At 25.4% G+C, this 15,041-nt stretch overlaps 1 protein-coding gene across 1 annotated transcript; it reads right to left on the reverse strand.

Moving 5' to 3' along the window:
* Positions 1 to 9,489: 9,489 nt before the first annotated feature.
* LOC112694180 (protein ALP1-like) lies at positions 9,490 to 11,140 on the reverse strand. Its single transcript, XM_025569574.1, has 2 exons — positions 11,097 to 11,140; positions 9,490 to 10,424 (listed from the first exon to the last, which is right to left on the reverse strand). The coding sequence occupies exons 1-2, from the start codon at positions 11,138 to 11,140 to the stop codon at positions 9,668 to 9,670; spliced, it is 801 nt and encodes a 266-aa protein (XP_025425359.1). The 3' UTR covers positions 9,490 to 9,667.
* Positions 11,141 to 15,041: the final 3,901 nt, after the last annotated feature.

Consider the following 15,041-nt stretch of genomic DNA (forward strand, 5'->3'; position numbering starts at 1 on the left):
TTAAGGGTATAAGCGACACTGTTGAAAATTGTACGGGCTAAACGACAAATTCATGGCACTTAGTCCCTACAATTGTCGCTTATCAACTTTCATAATAATAATAATATGACTCATGAATATCCAACCATTTTATATATTGATATAAGCAGTGCTTGATTTGGCAAAATTAAAGAAGGGGGACTCTGTTTGCTTAAAAAAACCTTGCGTCCCCAAAACTTGTTAAGCGTTATAATTATAACGTATTAATAGCAAGGTTATAAAAATTAGAAGGGGTACTCCGTCCCCCTACGTTCCCCCTCAAGTCGAGCACTGGATATAAGTGATAACATGAGTAAAGTTGTTTGTACGTACTAGGTATACGTACTTACATTACACAATTATTACAAGTCTGCTGAACAATTTATAAGCGCCATTTATCTCAAAAAATAAAAATAAAAATTTAAAATTCCAAAAAAAAAGGTAAGTTTTAGTTTAATTCGTTATGATAAAAAATTGTACTTAATATTTCAATGTAATTAGTATCAGACCAGCAAGATAAATTTTAATAAAATGGAAATATATAATAACCTATTCCCAATGCTTAAATAAATACCGAAGCGCCAACGCCAAAGTTAAGAAAATTGGAAAATTTTGTTTTTGCTCTCCTGAAAAATAGTAAAATTGTCGTCTAACCCCTTTTGCCTTTAATCAGTCGATTTGTTATTTTAAATCATAAAAAATAAAAAATAAATTTCTCCAACTAATATAACGCATAGAAGATCCAGCATGGAATTTATTGTATGATGATTATAATAAGATATTGAGATTTTAAAGACAAATTCAAAATAAATGCTGAACTGAAATAATATTAAATTTAAGAATACCGAAAAAATAACGCCGTTCGACCGCTTGAATTGGTGATCAACTGGCGCGACGGCTGAATAGCCCCGACTGTCACAAGACCCTGATAGCTACGGTTGCTCAACAAGCGACGAGTTGGAAGGTTTCGTTGCACCGGGGCCGCCATCTTAATGTTATTATTTTAATTATTATTATTTATAATTATTTATAATAATTAAGTATTATTATTTTTATTGACATCGTCGTCGTTCGACGCGTATTTTTTGTCATAGCAAACATGCGATAAACAAACACGCGTCGTTATCGATGCTGTGGCATACACTAAAAATCAATAGTTATGATTTTAGTTAACAATTTTTGTAATGATAATTTTTTTCTAATAGCTTGATTAAAGGTTAAGACTAACCTAACCGTATTTGAAACCATAAGTATAATAAATGATTTACTAACTGGAAAAAAAAAACTGTTAGATGGTTTACCTGAAAACTTGACGGTAAGTAATTTAGTTTATTTTCAGTACGCTCCGCTCACACTAACCGAAGTGGAACGATTTTTATCGAAGTATAGAAATTTACTGGCTTTAAATCGAAGATCCATAAGATTTTAAAAATTTAAAAAATTCACTTACAGTTCAATGCTACAAAATTTTTATTATATATTATTTTATATTTAAAATATACATGTTTATAAATTGTATCTAATGAGTCCTTGATATATAAATAACAATAAGTTAATGACAGATGAAATAAACGTAATTTTATTAATTATAACGAAACTATATTTTTTTAGAGCAATTTTAGATTTTTTAAAGTGCATTTTTCGGTATATTTTAGGGCAATACTGCAATCAATTTTACTACTTTTTTACTACTACAACATCCGTGCCCTACACATTATCATTAAAAAAGTAAAAAATATCAAATTTATAATCAATAATTGATTATATACTACAAAAATGACATTTTCTAAAATTGTAAGCCCGAATATGAATACCCATCTTCTTCCTTTAGTTCCGATCTTGATTTTGATTTGAAATTTTTAAAATAGTTTAATATTTTTTTTTTTTTAATACCTATTTACTATATTCTAATTCCAAAGTTCCTAGATGTATAATTCATATCCCATAGTATTAACATTAACTCTAAATTATTTAAAAAATATTTTAATACGCATAAATAAAAAACATGTTTTAAATATAAGTTTTAAACATTTTAAACAATGTTAATTTTTAAAATACTTCAAAATTCCTGATGTTTAAAATAAATTGTTTAAAACAGTGTTAAATACTCTGATTAAAACACTTTGTTTTGAACATAACAACTCTGGTTATTATTGGATATACCTACTTGGTTTACGTTTTGTTTGTGTTCACTGTTTACTATTGCTAACTGTGAAGCGTGTGTTTTGCAGTATTGCATTATAAATGTTGTTGTTGATGTTTCCGATCTATTAACGTAATATCATTGTAAATATTTATGCACTTAGACAAGGCATCCGCGCAAATAGTGATTACAATGAAACTCAGCCTAAGTAGCAAGTTTAAAAGTACAAATTATTTCATATACGGCTGCATTTATACACATCGATTGTACGAGTAAATGTTAAGTACAGCAAAACACAATACACAATATTATGTCTACGGGTTTTTCAATCTAGGACATAGCTGATGATATTCAATAACAAAAGATTTTATTAGACAAAGAACAATCAAATACTGATCATATGATATTACTTAGGTCCAATACAATGTGAGTATACAAGTTATGAATGGTTAAATAGCAATAGTCACATAATATAAACTTCATCTGTATTTTTACTTTTGTATATTATATGATCATTGCCACCCGTACTACGTTTTTAAAATATAAAATCATTTTGCTTACACAATCGAAAAAAGGTTATATGTCCAATTCAGTTTACTGTTAAAAATCTAGTAATATAATGATTTTGAGCGTTTGTCCTCTGTTATCTTGACTTATTCTAGATTATAGATATTAAATAAAAAGCAATCATATATCATCGTATTCAAATAAGATACAACCAGTGACGGACACGCAGGGAGGGATTTTGGGGGTTTACCCCCCCTCCCGAAATGAATGGATGATTAATTTCAAACGTAGTTATCCTACCTTATGTACCTTAAAAAAAATGAATTGTTCAAAATACGATTAAAATATGCTAGAAAAAAAATGTTTTGTTAAGAAAAGTGAATTTGTAATAATTTGTAATTTTCCAAATATTCTAAAAGGTATCGGTACTTTAAACTCAAATTTTTGAAATTCCATGGCAATACTTAGTAAAAATAATGCGTGTTTGTAAGTCGCTTATTATCAGTAAGTAAAAATAAGTAAATATACGTAATCGATATAATATTATTTACAATGGTACATTATGATTGACGGTTTCCTTAAATTTTGTGCCGTATGGTCATGTGATAACGATTGATAACAATCAATCTATAATAAATAGTCAAATATTTCAAAATAACGGTAATCAAGCCCGTATTTATAGGAGGCACTGGTAGGCACATTTCAGGGAGCGTCAAGTCTCAGGGGCGGTAAAATATTTTAGCAAAATTAATTTTAAAAATTATGTACCTAATGAAAAAAAAAGAAAATAGTATGTTTAATTATGTTATAATTTGTTTAATTTGTTAATTAAAAAAAGTATTAAACGATTTTCATTTACAAGTTATATTTTAATATTAAAGAATCTCGATTATGGACGAAATAATAAGTGTTATATTATTATCATTTATTCACTTTTTTTTGGGGGGGGGGGCATAAATAATATGCCCAGGGCGCCAAATTTTTAAACACGGGCCTGACGGTAATTATTCTTATTTTTTCAAAACCCCCCGAAATTTTTTTCTGCGTCTGCCCGTGGATACAACAATTTATTCAACACTTTTTGATCCAAAATATAGCTATTGATATTGCAAATGCTGCACGTAATCATGTACATTTTCTATTATTTTCAAATTTCTTACAACACAAAATACTGTAATTTCTATTCATCTGAAAAATATCTTTTTTAAATCGACACTTAAAAACTCAAGTTTCAGATCCTTAGCAGTTATGCCGTATTACAATATTTTGAATATTAGTTAAAAAAATGAATTTAATAAAATAAAGAAAAAAAATAATGAAATAACTATAAGTGTTTATGAAAACAGTTTTTAGTTCTGTATATTTCTTTTTTTATTAAGAATATAAAAAAAAAATACCTACATAAAGTATTTTTTTAAATTAAATTTTCGGTGTGTAAAATTACTACATTAAAATTATGTAGGGTAAAGTATTTATTTTATGACTAGAAAAAGTTTTTGTAAAAAAATTAATAAATAACCCTCTAATACGAAACTACAATGAACATCATAAAACATAATTAATTTAAAATAAAACTATGAAAAAATTAAAATCAACACATTTTTCCTTTACACTATTATGCAGATCTATGTATTTACAGAGTGGCCCGAAAATCTTTGTTCGTGGACTTGGCTTGCATTTTTACACATCAGTTATTGTTGTTTTTACGAATAAACAATCATTTATGTTTTTTTTTATTTAGAATAAGTTTTAACAAATCATTCTGACAAATAAACGATGTTTCATGATTTTATTTAATGCTTGGAAACAAAAAAAAAACAACAGTGAGCAAAGACTTTTGGGCCACCCTGTATATATATATTACGCTAGAATAGATGCTGAAAAAAAAATAAATAAAATAAAACGTTATACTTAAAATTAATATAAATAAAATATAAAATAATTATATATTTGACAAAAATTTACTATTTTTAGTAATATATTTTTATCGTATACATTTAAATCTAGAAATTTGTCCATTTTTATATGCATTTAATTTTTGTTTAATAATTAATTTTTTTACGGATGTCGTCTTTGATAATGTTCCAGTATTTCTAATTGCAATGAAAATATTGCATTGAAAATTCATTAGAACTTCAATAAAATTTGAAAAATATTGGAAAGACAATTTCCGTCGGGACACAACTCATCTGCTAGTGATTTCGTCGGAACACAATTCGTTAACTGCGTCGCCTGCACCACTACGAAAATAAATGGAACCGTTATTCAAAAAAATATTTTCGTTATTAATTATTAAAAGTTTAGGTTACTATGAACAGCTCTCAGATATATACCTACAAACAGTGGCGCCGTGTCTTAAAATATTTAGTCGAACAAAAAATATTTAAAAAGGTCATAATACATAAATATCAGCCACAATGGCCTACCCGATGAGAAGAGATAGTGGTTTTTACCCGAAAAATATTGACAATAGGCTTTAATTTTGTTATGAAGCTTTCGTACGATTTGGCATCTTAACTTCAGTTCAATATAAAACGACTCTATCCTAAATTTCTAAAAGATGTCAGACAATGATTTGATTTCAGTTTAGGGTTCGGCGCCACTGCCTACAAAGTACAGAAAACAGCGGCGCAAGGGTAAAATATTGATTCCCATGCTAATATACTCCGGGCCGGTCCAAGCATAAACAGAGCACTAGGCAAAATCAAATTTTGCCGCCTCAAAAAAAAAAAAAATAAGCTCTTATTTTAACTTAGAACCTCCCCTTATTTTTGTGACATATCTATATAAAAAAAATTGTAATTTTTTATTTTATGTATAAAATTATACGTAGAAAGACTTAAAAATGATTTTTATAATTATTACTCAAAACTCATCACTATCGTGGCTATCGAAAATCGTGGAAGTGATTGTGTGGTTATTTATATTTTTGGAATAATTGAAAACACTCAACATAGGCCGTAATATGAAATAATATTATAACTTTAGCCAATATTATTGTATTATATAGTTAAGTGGTTTTCACGAATGAATTCATTTAAATATTTTTCTTATAAAACACCGATAGAACTAAAAAAATATGTACGAGTCAATTTTGAAAATGCCACTTCAGATGCCTGACTCCAATGCCGTATCCGATTTTTACTACGACGGGATGGCGATGTAATCACATCGATTTGTGAACAAATAATTCACAAAAAACTATCACATTTGTTTTAAAACAAATTTATCAAAGTTGCACGTTATTTATTTTAAATTTTTGTTTCCGTTGAATCCACCACTGTCAGCTTAATTGCGTTATTCTGGATGAACTACCTATATTGTTATTATCGTACCACAAATTAATATTCTACGTACCTAACTGACAACACTATCTGTGTGCAATTTTTATAACTTCTTAACATACTAATATACTTGAACACTTAACAAGTATAAATAATTTTTTTTTCTCTCAGTTTCCAATTTTTTTTTTTTTTTATTGTGTATAAGATAAATATCATAACACTGAAGAGTAAATACATATTGTGAATATTAAAACATTATACTTTATAATTAATTAAAATAAAAATTAATTAAAAGTGCAAAATTATTTTTTATGAAGTCTCAATTTTGGGAATTATTTAATTTAAATGTCAATTTAAAATATGATTACATAGTTACTAGTAAAACAAGTACTTACAGTTATATTTATTAAAGGAAAATGTAATATTGTTTTTTTTATTTTAAGTTTTTTTTAATAAACGAGGTTCGTTTTTTTGTTATGTGAAAATTAAAAATATTTTTTCTTTCCACTAAATCCCAAAGTACACTATGGTGTACCCATCCGTAAGTCTTTCAATATTTGTCCGATTTTCTTCAAACCTAGATTAAATTATTCGTGGATACATGACTATAAATAATTTATATAAAAAAAATTTTATAATATTACACAAAATCGTCAGGTCTGAAAGGGTTAATTTAATCTTGACAAACATTGACGTATTGTATTGAATAAACTTAGAACTTAAATTAATTTAATTAATAACATTAATTTTTATTAAGTAACTATTTATTAACTTATTTTTTTTTTTTAGTTTTTTGACCAATGATATATTTTCAATAGAAAAGATCGTTTTTAACTTAACTTAAATATATAGTATTGATAATAAAGTATTTATTTAATTTTTAGTCAATAAGTTACTTATCATTTTATCAATATATTAATATACACAAGTTTTAATTAAATATTTTTCAAATTAAATTTTTCATGATTCACATACATTTTACTTAAAAATTAGCAGTTGGCTATTATATCATTATTATCATATCATCTCTAATAATATTTGATTAATAGAAATCAAAATGATTATAATAAAGGTATCAATGATTAACAATGCGTGAAATGTGATTGCCTTTATTTGATAAAATTATGTCTAAAAATAAAAAAATAAAGATTATATTTATATTAAATTATTTTAGTTAAAGATTATGAAATGAAATATTATTACAGAAATTTTAACGCTAGTTAAAAAAAAAAAATTTTAATTTGTCTTAAAAAAATTCAAAATTTCATTCTTATGGGTTTTGAAACAATATTTAAACTATTTATTACTACATAGAAATATATAGATATACTTAACATAGAAATAATGTAAAAAAAACATAATTGGACAAAAGTATACGATATTACTAATAATTTTTGATTGAAATTTTATTGAACAATATTAACATATATTACGACCAGTGATCAAGTAATAATCTATTGTAAAAACAATTTAGTAAGTAACTGAATTTATAAATTTAAAATGCATTATAAGTACTTAAACATTTTAAGTGTAATAATTAGGGCTAAAAAAACGATGCACAAAAAACCTACAATAAAGGAATTAAAAAATTGCGAATAATGCTACAAAAAAAAAAGCATTTTAACCAGGAAAATACAACTAAAAAAGACTTGAACGTTTTTAAGTTTAACTGAAAAATATTTTTAATATCAAAACATAATTTATTAAACACATTTTTATATGTTCACACGAATTAATTCTTAGAACAACTAAGCGCAATTTATACATTGAAAAAAAAAATAAATTTAAAACTGTTTTATTAAATTTTAGGTACCTGTTTATTATATAAATATTCAACAAGAAAATAAGATGTTTTAATTTTCTTTGATATTTTGTATTTTGAAAACAACTCTATATTCAACATCATCTTTCTAAAACAAAAATTAATTAAATAAATGATTATAAAAAACTTAAAATTTTAAATATTATTTAATGTTAATAGACACATACTATTCAATTGCATTTCTATTGTTGCATTGTACTATTAGATACTTTTTCAAATTTTCAAACATAAATGATCTGCGATTATCAATGAGCAAAGTTTTGTATGAAGAAAATGATCTCTCCACGTCCACGGATGTTATCGGATGCAAATCTCAAATATGTCATATTATCAAGATTTAAATCTTCTGGCAGTTCCAATTTTGAAACTTCTTCGCCGTTCAAAATTTTTGAGACTGTACATATTGATTTAAATCCAGTATTTTTTTCTAAAAATGTCATTTTTAGTTGTACGGTCTTACCAATTTTGTTTTGCGCTTTATCAATTGTATTTTGCACATCCAATACAATTTTAATTGACTCGGACAGAGGACAACTGGTTTTTTCAAGACGTAAAATAGCACTAAAATTTGATTTTATATATGTTTAATTACAATCCAGATTAGAATCTTTTATCAAATCATGAACTTTTTTTATTTAAATACCATCATCTTCGTCCAATTCCATAACGACACTTTTAATTAAAGAAAAATGTTCACAATAATAAATCGCAGCATTTATCCATGTTCCCCACCTTGTAATTATGGGCTCTGGAGGTAAAAGAATATTTGGTGCAATACTTCGAAGAATTTTTACTCGAGATGGAGGTTTTAAAAAAAAAATTTCATACTTGAAATCAGTTTATTAACTTTTGGAAACTGTAATCTAATTTCCTCGCACACTCGATGCAATGCGTGAGCTACACAAGTAATGTGTACCATTTTAGGATTAAATATTTTAATAGTTTTTAACATATACGGTGCGGCATCCGATAAAAAATAACAAAATATTCTCATGCCTAATCTCTTCAGGCCATAAAATTAAAAACAACTCATCAAATAGTCGACTTATTGTCACGTAGTTAGTTTTATCAAAGTGCCCCTGCCACACTGCGGTTTATTCGCCGTTCGTTTTACCGTTCTCTGAAAAATACACATGTTTAAATCTAGTGCGCCATACTATAACGATTTGACCGTTCGGCACTAATCATCGCCGTTCGTCACCGCTGCATGCAACGGTCGGACGGTGAAACCGTCGATAGTAAATAATTAATTAATTAATTTAGTTAATTCCGCCGTTCATTCCAAAAATACATAATTTTAATTGTGATACGCCACTTGTGGTACGTTTCAGCGATTTGTACGGTGATCCAGACAATTTTTTTAATTTATTTAAATTTGTTTAAATTTTTAAAATTTAAATTATTAAAATTATTATTTTTATAGAAATTTATTTAAATTATAATTATGATTGACATTGAAAGTCTAATCATGGAGATTGAACGGTATGAGTGTTTGTGGAAAGTGAATTGCAAAAACTATATGGACAGAGATATGAAATAAAGGGCCTGGATTGAAGTTTCCAAAGTAATTTTTGTAAAATTGGGAACAGTGTTCCAATGGCGAACAGGAAAAACAAAGTATGTGTTTTACTTTACTTTTTCTAATTTAAATAAAATAAAATTTATTTATTTTTAATACGATCGGAAAAAAATTAAATTAAATAGCTAGTATAAAGTTGTACAAAACTATAATATATATATAATTATAGTAAGTTTTTACAATTTTAATATAAATTATATTATCTAAATTGAAATGGTACGGCCGCGTTATCCATGAAATAATTTCCAAAATAATTTCTAACATCATTGCCTTGAGATCTGCATCCAGGTATATTATTATTTTCAAGATCTAAATTATTGCTCAAAATATCTTTCAAAATTGTATCCATCCCTTTTCCGGACGAAATTGTGAAGTACACAGCAAGTCTTCACAATTATATCAGCAAAATCTGATTTTACATTTATAGTAATTTGTAGAACTCGCCATTTATTCGATAAAATACCGAAAGAGCATTCCACATATCTTATTGCTCTTGATAATCTGTAATTAAATACGTTTTTCTTTTGATCAATACCACGTCCTGGAAAAGGTCTTAATAAGTTTTTGTGAAGACCAAATGCTTCATCAGCTACTATAACAAATGGCTGAGGATTTTCATTTGTATTCGGCAAAATAACAGGTGCTGGTAGGTCTAATATTTCTGCATATAATTTTTTCCCAAAGGAACATTCTTTAAATACAGTAGAATCCCCTTCACGTCCGCATGCCCCTACATCAATATATATAAAACAATATTCTGCATCAACCACTGCCATCAGGACTACTGAAAAAAACTTTTTGTAATTAAAATAAATTGACCCAGAATTTTTTGGATTAACACATCGGATGTGTTTGCCATCAACAGCGCCAAAACAGTTAGGAAATTGTGTTTTTGTATAAAATTTATTGGATATGTCAATCCATTGATCACGATTTGGTTCAGGTAATTCAATTGATTGGTTTACATTCCAAACTACTTCACAAGTCTCTTTTATTATTTTGCTGATTGTGCTTCTACCAATCGAAAATTCATATTTTAAAGCAACAAAATTTAGACCATTTGACAAAAATCTGTAATATTTAATAAAATCAACATTAAATATAAAATTTACCCATTACACGTTTACTAAAATTTAGGATAATATTCAAGTCCAATAGCACCAATATTCATATTTTCATAATTTTAAGATTCATTTTTAGAGTTTATATATAAATATTAATATAAATATTTTATATATACCTACTCGTAAAATGTAAATCAATTAACTTATTCTTATTCATATTATTATATACATTTTATAGCCGAAGAACTAAAAAAAAAAAATGGAAAAACATACGGGATAATTACACAAGAGATGTCAATGATTCAAGGCGAGTTTCAAGTGGATCAACAGCTCAAAATAAAAATAAAAAATATGCATATGCCGTTGTAATAGAATTTTTACAACCAGCTGTCAAAAAAACGAAAGTAAGTATTTTTTTAATATTATTGATAGAATGTTTTGAAAATATTATCAATATAATTAAATAATGCATTTTTATCTATAAGAAAAACAATTCAAAATAAATCAATAATAATTTACAATATTTTTACAGAACAACTGGTAATATGAGTCATGATTTGGATATATCAGTACAGGGGAAAGATATAAATATAGAACAAAATAATGCCAGTACTGACGAAAGTCTGATTGAACAAATAAGTAAACAGCCCCCAACAAAAAAAAAAATCAAACAAAATACACCATTCCAGAATTCATTATTAGAAGCCATTTTAAATCCTCCATTCCTAAGTATTCCACCTCCTGAAAATAATGACCCTGATAAAGCGATTTTATTGTCCTTTTTGCCTGATATTAAAAAATTAAATGATGACCAAACAATGAAGTTAAAATTTCAATTTTTACAGGCACTAAAAAAATATAACAAACAATACAAGCAATTTAAGTTCTCCGGTCGTACATTCTTATCATAATAATAGTTATAATCCTCAAACTTTTTAACATGTACAACAATCAGACATTTATCCTCACTCATCAATACTTCAAAACACAAATTCTTATTATTCTCTTCATGCACCTAATCACACACCACAAGTCAATTTTTATAAGGCAATAATATTTCACTACGAAATCACGAAATATATATAATAATACAATTAAAATAAAAAATTAAATAAAAATGTACGTAAATGTTCCAAAAATGTTAAATATGCATATAATTAACAAAAACTAATTAAAAAGCTAATAAACTGACAAAAAAATACCAAAAAGCATTTAATTACGAATATCATAAATAAAAGCAAAAAAATCAAAAAAAAAAATTGCATATTTGAACCCTATGATGAATGAATCGAATTTTGTTTTTGAATAGCCATGTCCTGGAGTACTATGAAAGAAAATGCAAATGATACAGAATCAATCCTAGCCCTAGTAATAAGTATAACTTTTATTAGGTAGTTACATCTAAAATAACAACTAAGATAATGAATTACCAATAAAAAAAATAAAAAAAAAATTGAGTTTTACTAATCCTATGGTTTAACAATACAATTTAATTAAAAATTTTTATTAAAATACTCATACCATATGTTATAATCAGGGCCAGAGCTTGCACTTATGTGCAGTTATGCACATAATGTGCAGTTCTTATTTAAATTTTGAGCATTTCATAAAAAAAATATGATTTTAATTGTTAATAATTAATTTTATATGTCTATGAGTTTGTAACATAGGTACCATTTGGCATTATTTTGTTTTCCGGAATTATTAGAAATTATGATTAAAACATTGATAGTAAATATTTATCTATGAATATCAAGAAATTAAAACTATGGTATCAGTAATTTATTAAAATCTCCATTACGTTCCGCCATGAATGGTTCAACTCAAAATATGTACTTATACATTAATTATTTATAACATGTCTCCTATGTATGATTGGGATCCAAATATGTCAATTGTCAAATGGATGAAGAGCAAAAATATAAAGTAATTACAAGAACAGAGACTGAGCATAAAAATTATTTCAATGGTGTGTTTCCAGATGTCACAAACATCACCAATTTGAATATAGCGATACTGATGATGAAGAGGTTGTCACACAAAATAAAAATAAATCATTTTAAAGTTAGATTAAAGGAATTTGTTATTTCAATTATTAAAATCTATATACGTTATGAAGTATAATATATTATTTAATATTGATGTTAGTATGTATATTTATTATATGTAAGCATCAATTTTTTTCACTTCTGTAAAACAAACAAGATGTGTAGCTCTAATTTATTAATTTATTATTTCCTTAGAGCAAGCTCTAACCAGGGCTAATGACTTATAGAACTTAAAATCATTAAAATTAGCACTTAAAAAAGCACTAAAAAAACATTATTATAAGCACTCAAATAAACAATTAAAAAACTTAAATTTAAACAAAAATGTTTAATAAAAAAAATGATCTTAAATAGTATAAAGATTAGCAAACATTTCAAAATTTTCTTTTTACATGAACTTATAGTATTAAATAAAGTAGTAGACATAATTTTTAGCTTTGATGAAAGTATAATAAAAATTTCAAAAAAATTTTAAAACAAAAAAATGTAGTCCATATTATAATTTTTTAATTAAAAAATCAAAAAATAAATAATTCTTTATATTATAAATAAATCCTTACTTTGGTTTTCAAGACATATTACCTTATTTTTTATGAATTTTCTAAAAAATAAAATAAAATCTAAATACTATGTATTAATAAATAATTGAAAAAAAAATCTGGTTTAAGTCAGTGTTCTATGTCATCGTTAAGCAGAGATATGCAAAAAAGTAAAAATAATCAGAAAAACAGGAGATACGCATTTTTTTATAAAAATTGACGAAAAAAAGGAAGAAAAAAAAGCATTTTTAAATTTCATAATTGAACGTTATATAACAGTCATACACTTTCATAACACTCAGTTACATTTATTCTATGTCCAATCATAAAAATAAGTAAATACTATAAGTCCCAAGCTTTGGTTATAAAATAATGATAAAAAAAAAAAAAAAAAATCTATAAAAACTTACTTACAAATTATAAATTATAAAAACAGTCTAAAAATATTATGCTATACGTATATTATAATTGAATTATTATATTAATACAAACATAATATTTGAGTAAACAATGAGATTACAATTTAATACTCTTAACAAGTATTTAAAAATAATAATTTTGTTTAAAATATATAATTAGTAAATTCTTCATTAATGTATACATTAAATTACTTTATAAAATATTCTGAAATAGATAAATGCAACTATTAAAATAGCATAAATTAGATATTGATGCAGTATAATTATTAATTAGATTGTTTAACACCTAATTTTACAAAATTGATTTACAGTATAATACAATTTAAAATCTTGAAATTAAATTATATAATTATATAACTACAATGATTGATAATAATAAGACAAAATAAAAAATAATTTTTATATCAGCATTTTCCAAGCTATGGGCTGTGACCCAACATTAGGTCACAAAATATTTTTGATAGTTATAAACTTTTCATAAACTAATGACAAGAAAAATATCTTAGTTATCAAAATATAATTATATTTATTGGATTTAAATTTGACAGTCTTAAGTTTAAGTATATAATACAATTATTAATAATGTTATTATTTTAAAGCATAAGTTTTTTTTTTTTTGTAGGTTTTAGCGTAATGGTCGGGAAATACTGTTATAGAAGTTATATTTTTTATAGTTGTTGGATTTATTGTTATAAGAACAACATATTTTATAAATAATCTACAACTAATATATATATTATAAATGCACCGGATATTAAATTATTATAAATAATTTATAAGTAATAAATGTTATAAATGCATCTGATATTATATTACTATATTAGTATACATTCTATTGGCAAAGAATCAAATGTTATATTTTGTTACTGATATGCTGTTTATTTAAATCACACTATAAAAATTTTGAGCAATTGACACATAATATATCATAATAATATTATATATTTTGTTATGAGCAAGAATGTTTAAGAATTTATTAGTTTTAACTTTTAATGACAACCTTCTTTTTAGTTTCTTTAAGCTTACAATATAATAATAATAATAGTAATATATTACTAAGTTTTTGATTTAATCAAAGTATGATTTTAAACAGGCATCAGAATAATCAAATTTTATATTATTATTATTAATAATTATTAATAATTTATTAATAATTAATTAATTATCTATTTATTATTATTAATTTTATTTTATTTTATGATACGGTGAAAAATAAAAAAATGAAAATATGAAAATTATAATTAGAAGGAACATTTTAGTTTATGAACACAAGTCTGTTATAGTTGTATTTTAATGGTTTAATCCGGGAGCCATAGATCATTAAACGGAATAAAAAATTGTTCATAACCAGATGACCTGACGGAGTCAACATCAATAATGCCTACATTGTGGTATTTAATAACTAGATCCTGTTTGTTCAACAAGGATGCGGTGGCATTTACTTCAAGACCACTCGAGGTGGTGATTATGCATTGGTCCGCAAAACCGTTATCCGATGTTCTGGATTTTTTGCGAGCGCTGAACGTTTGCGGCTGAGATCTCTTCATGTTATTCATCACGGGTGTTGTACCAGGAAGTACAAAAGTGGGCAACACCATCGGTAATTTCACCTACGCAT

Source organism: Sipha flava, unplaced genomic scaffold, assembly GCF_003268045.1.
Source record: "Sipha flava isolate LNK unplaced genomic scaffold, YSA_version1 0_pilon_pilon, whole genome shotgun sequence".
Taxonomy (NCBI): Eukaryota; Metazoa; Arthropoda; class Insecta; order Hemiptera; family Aphididae; genus Sipha; species Sipha flava.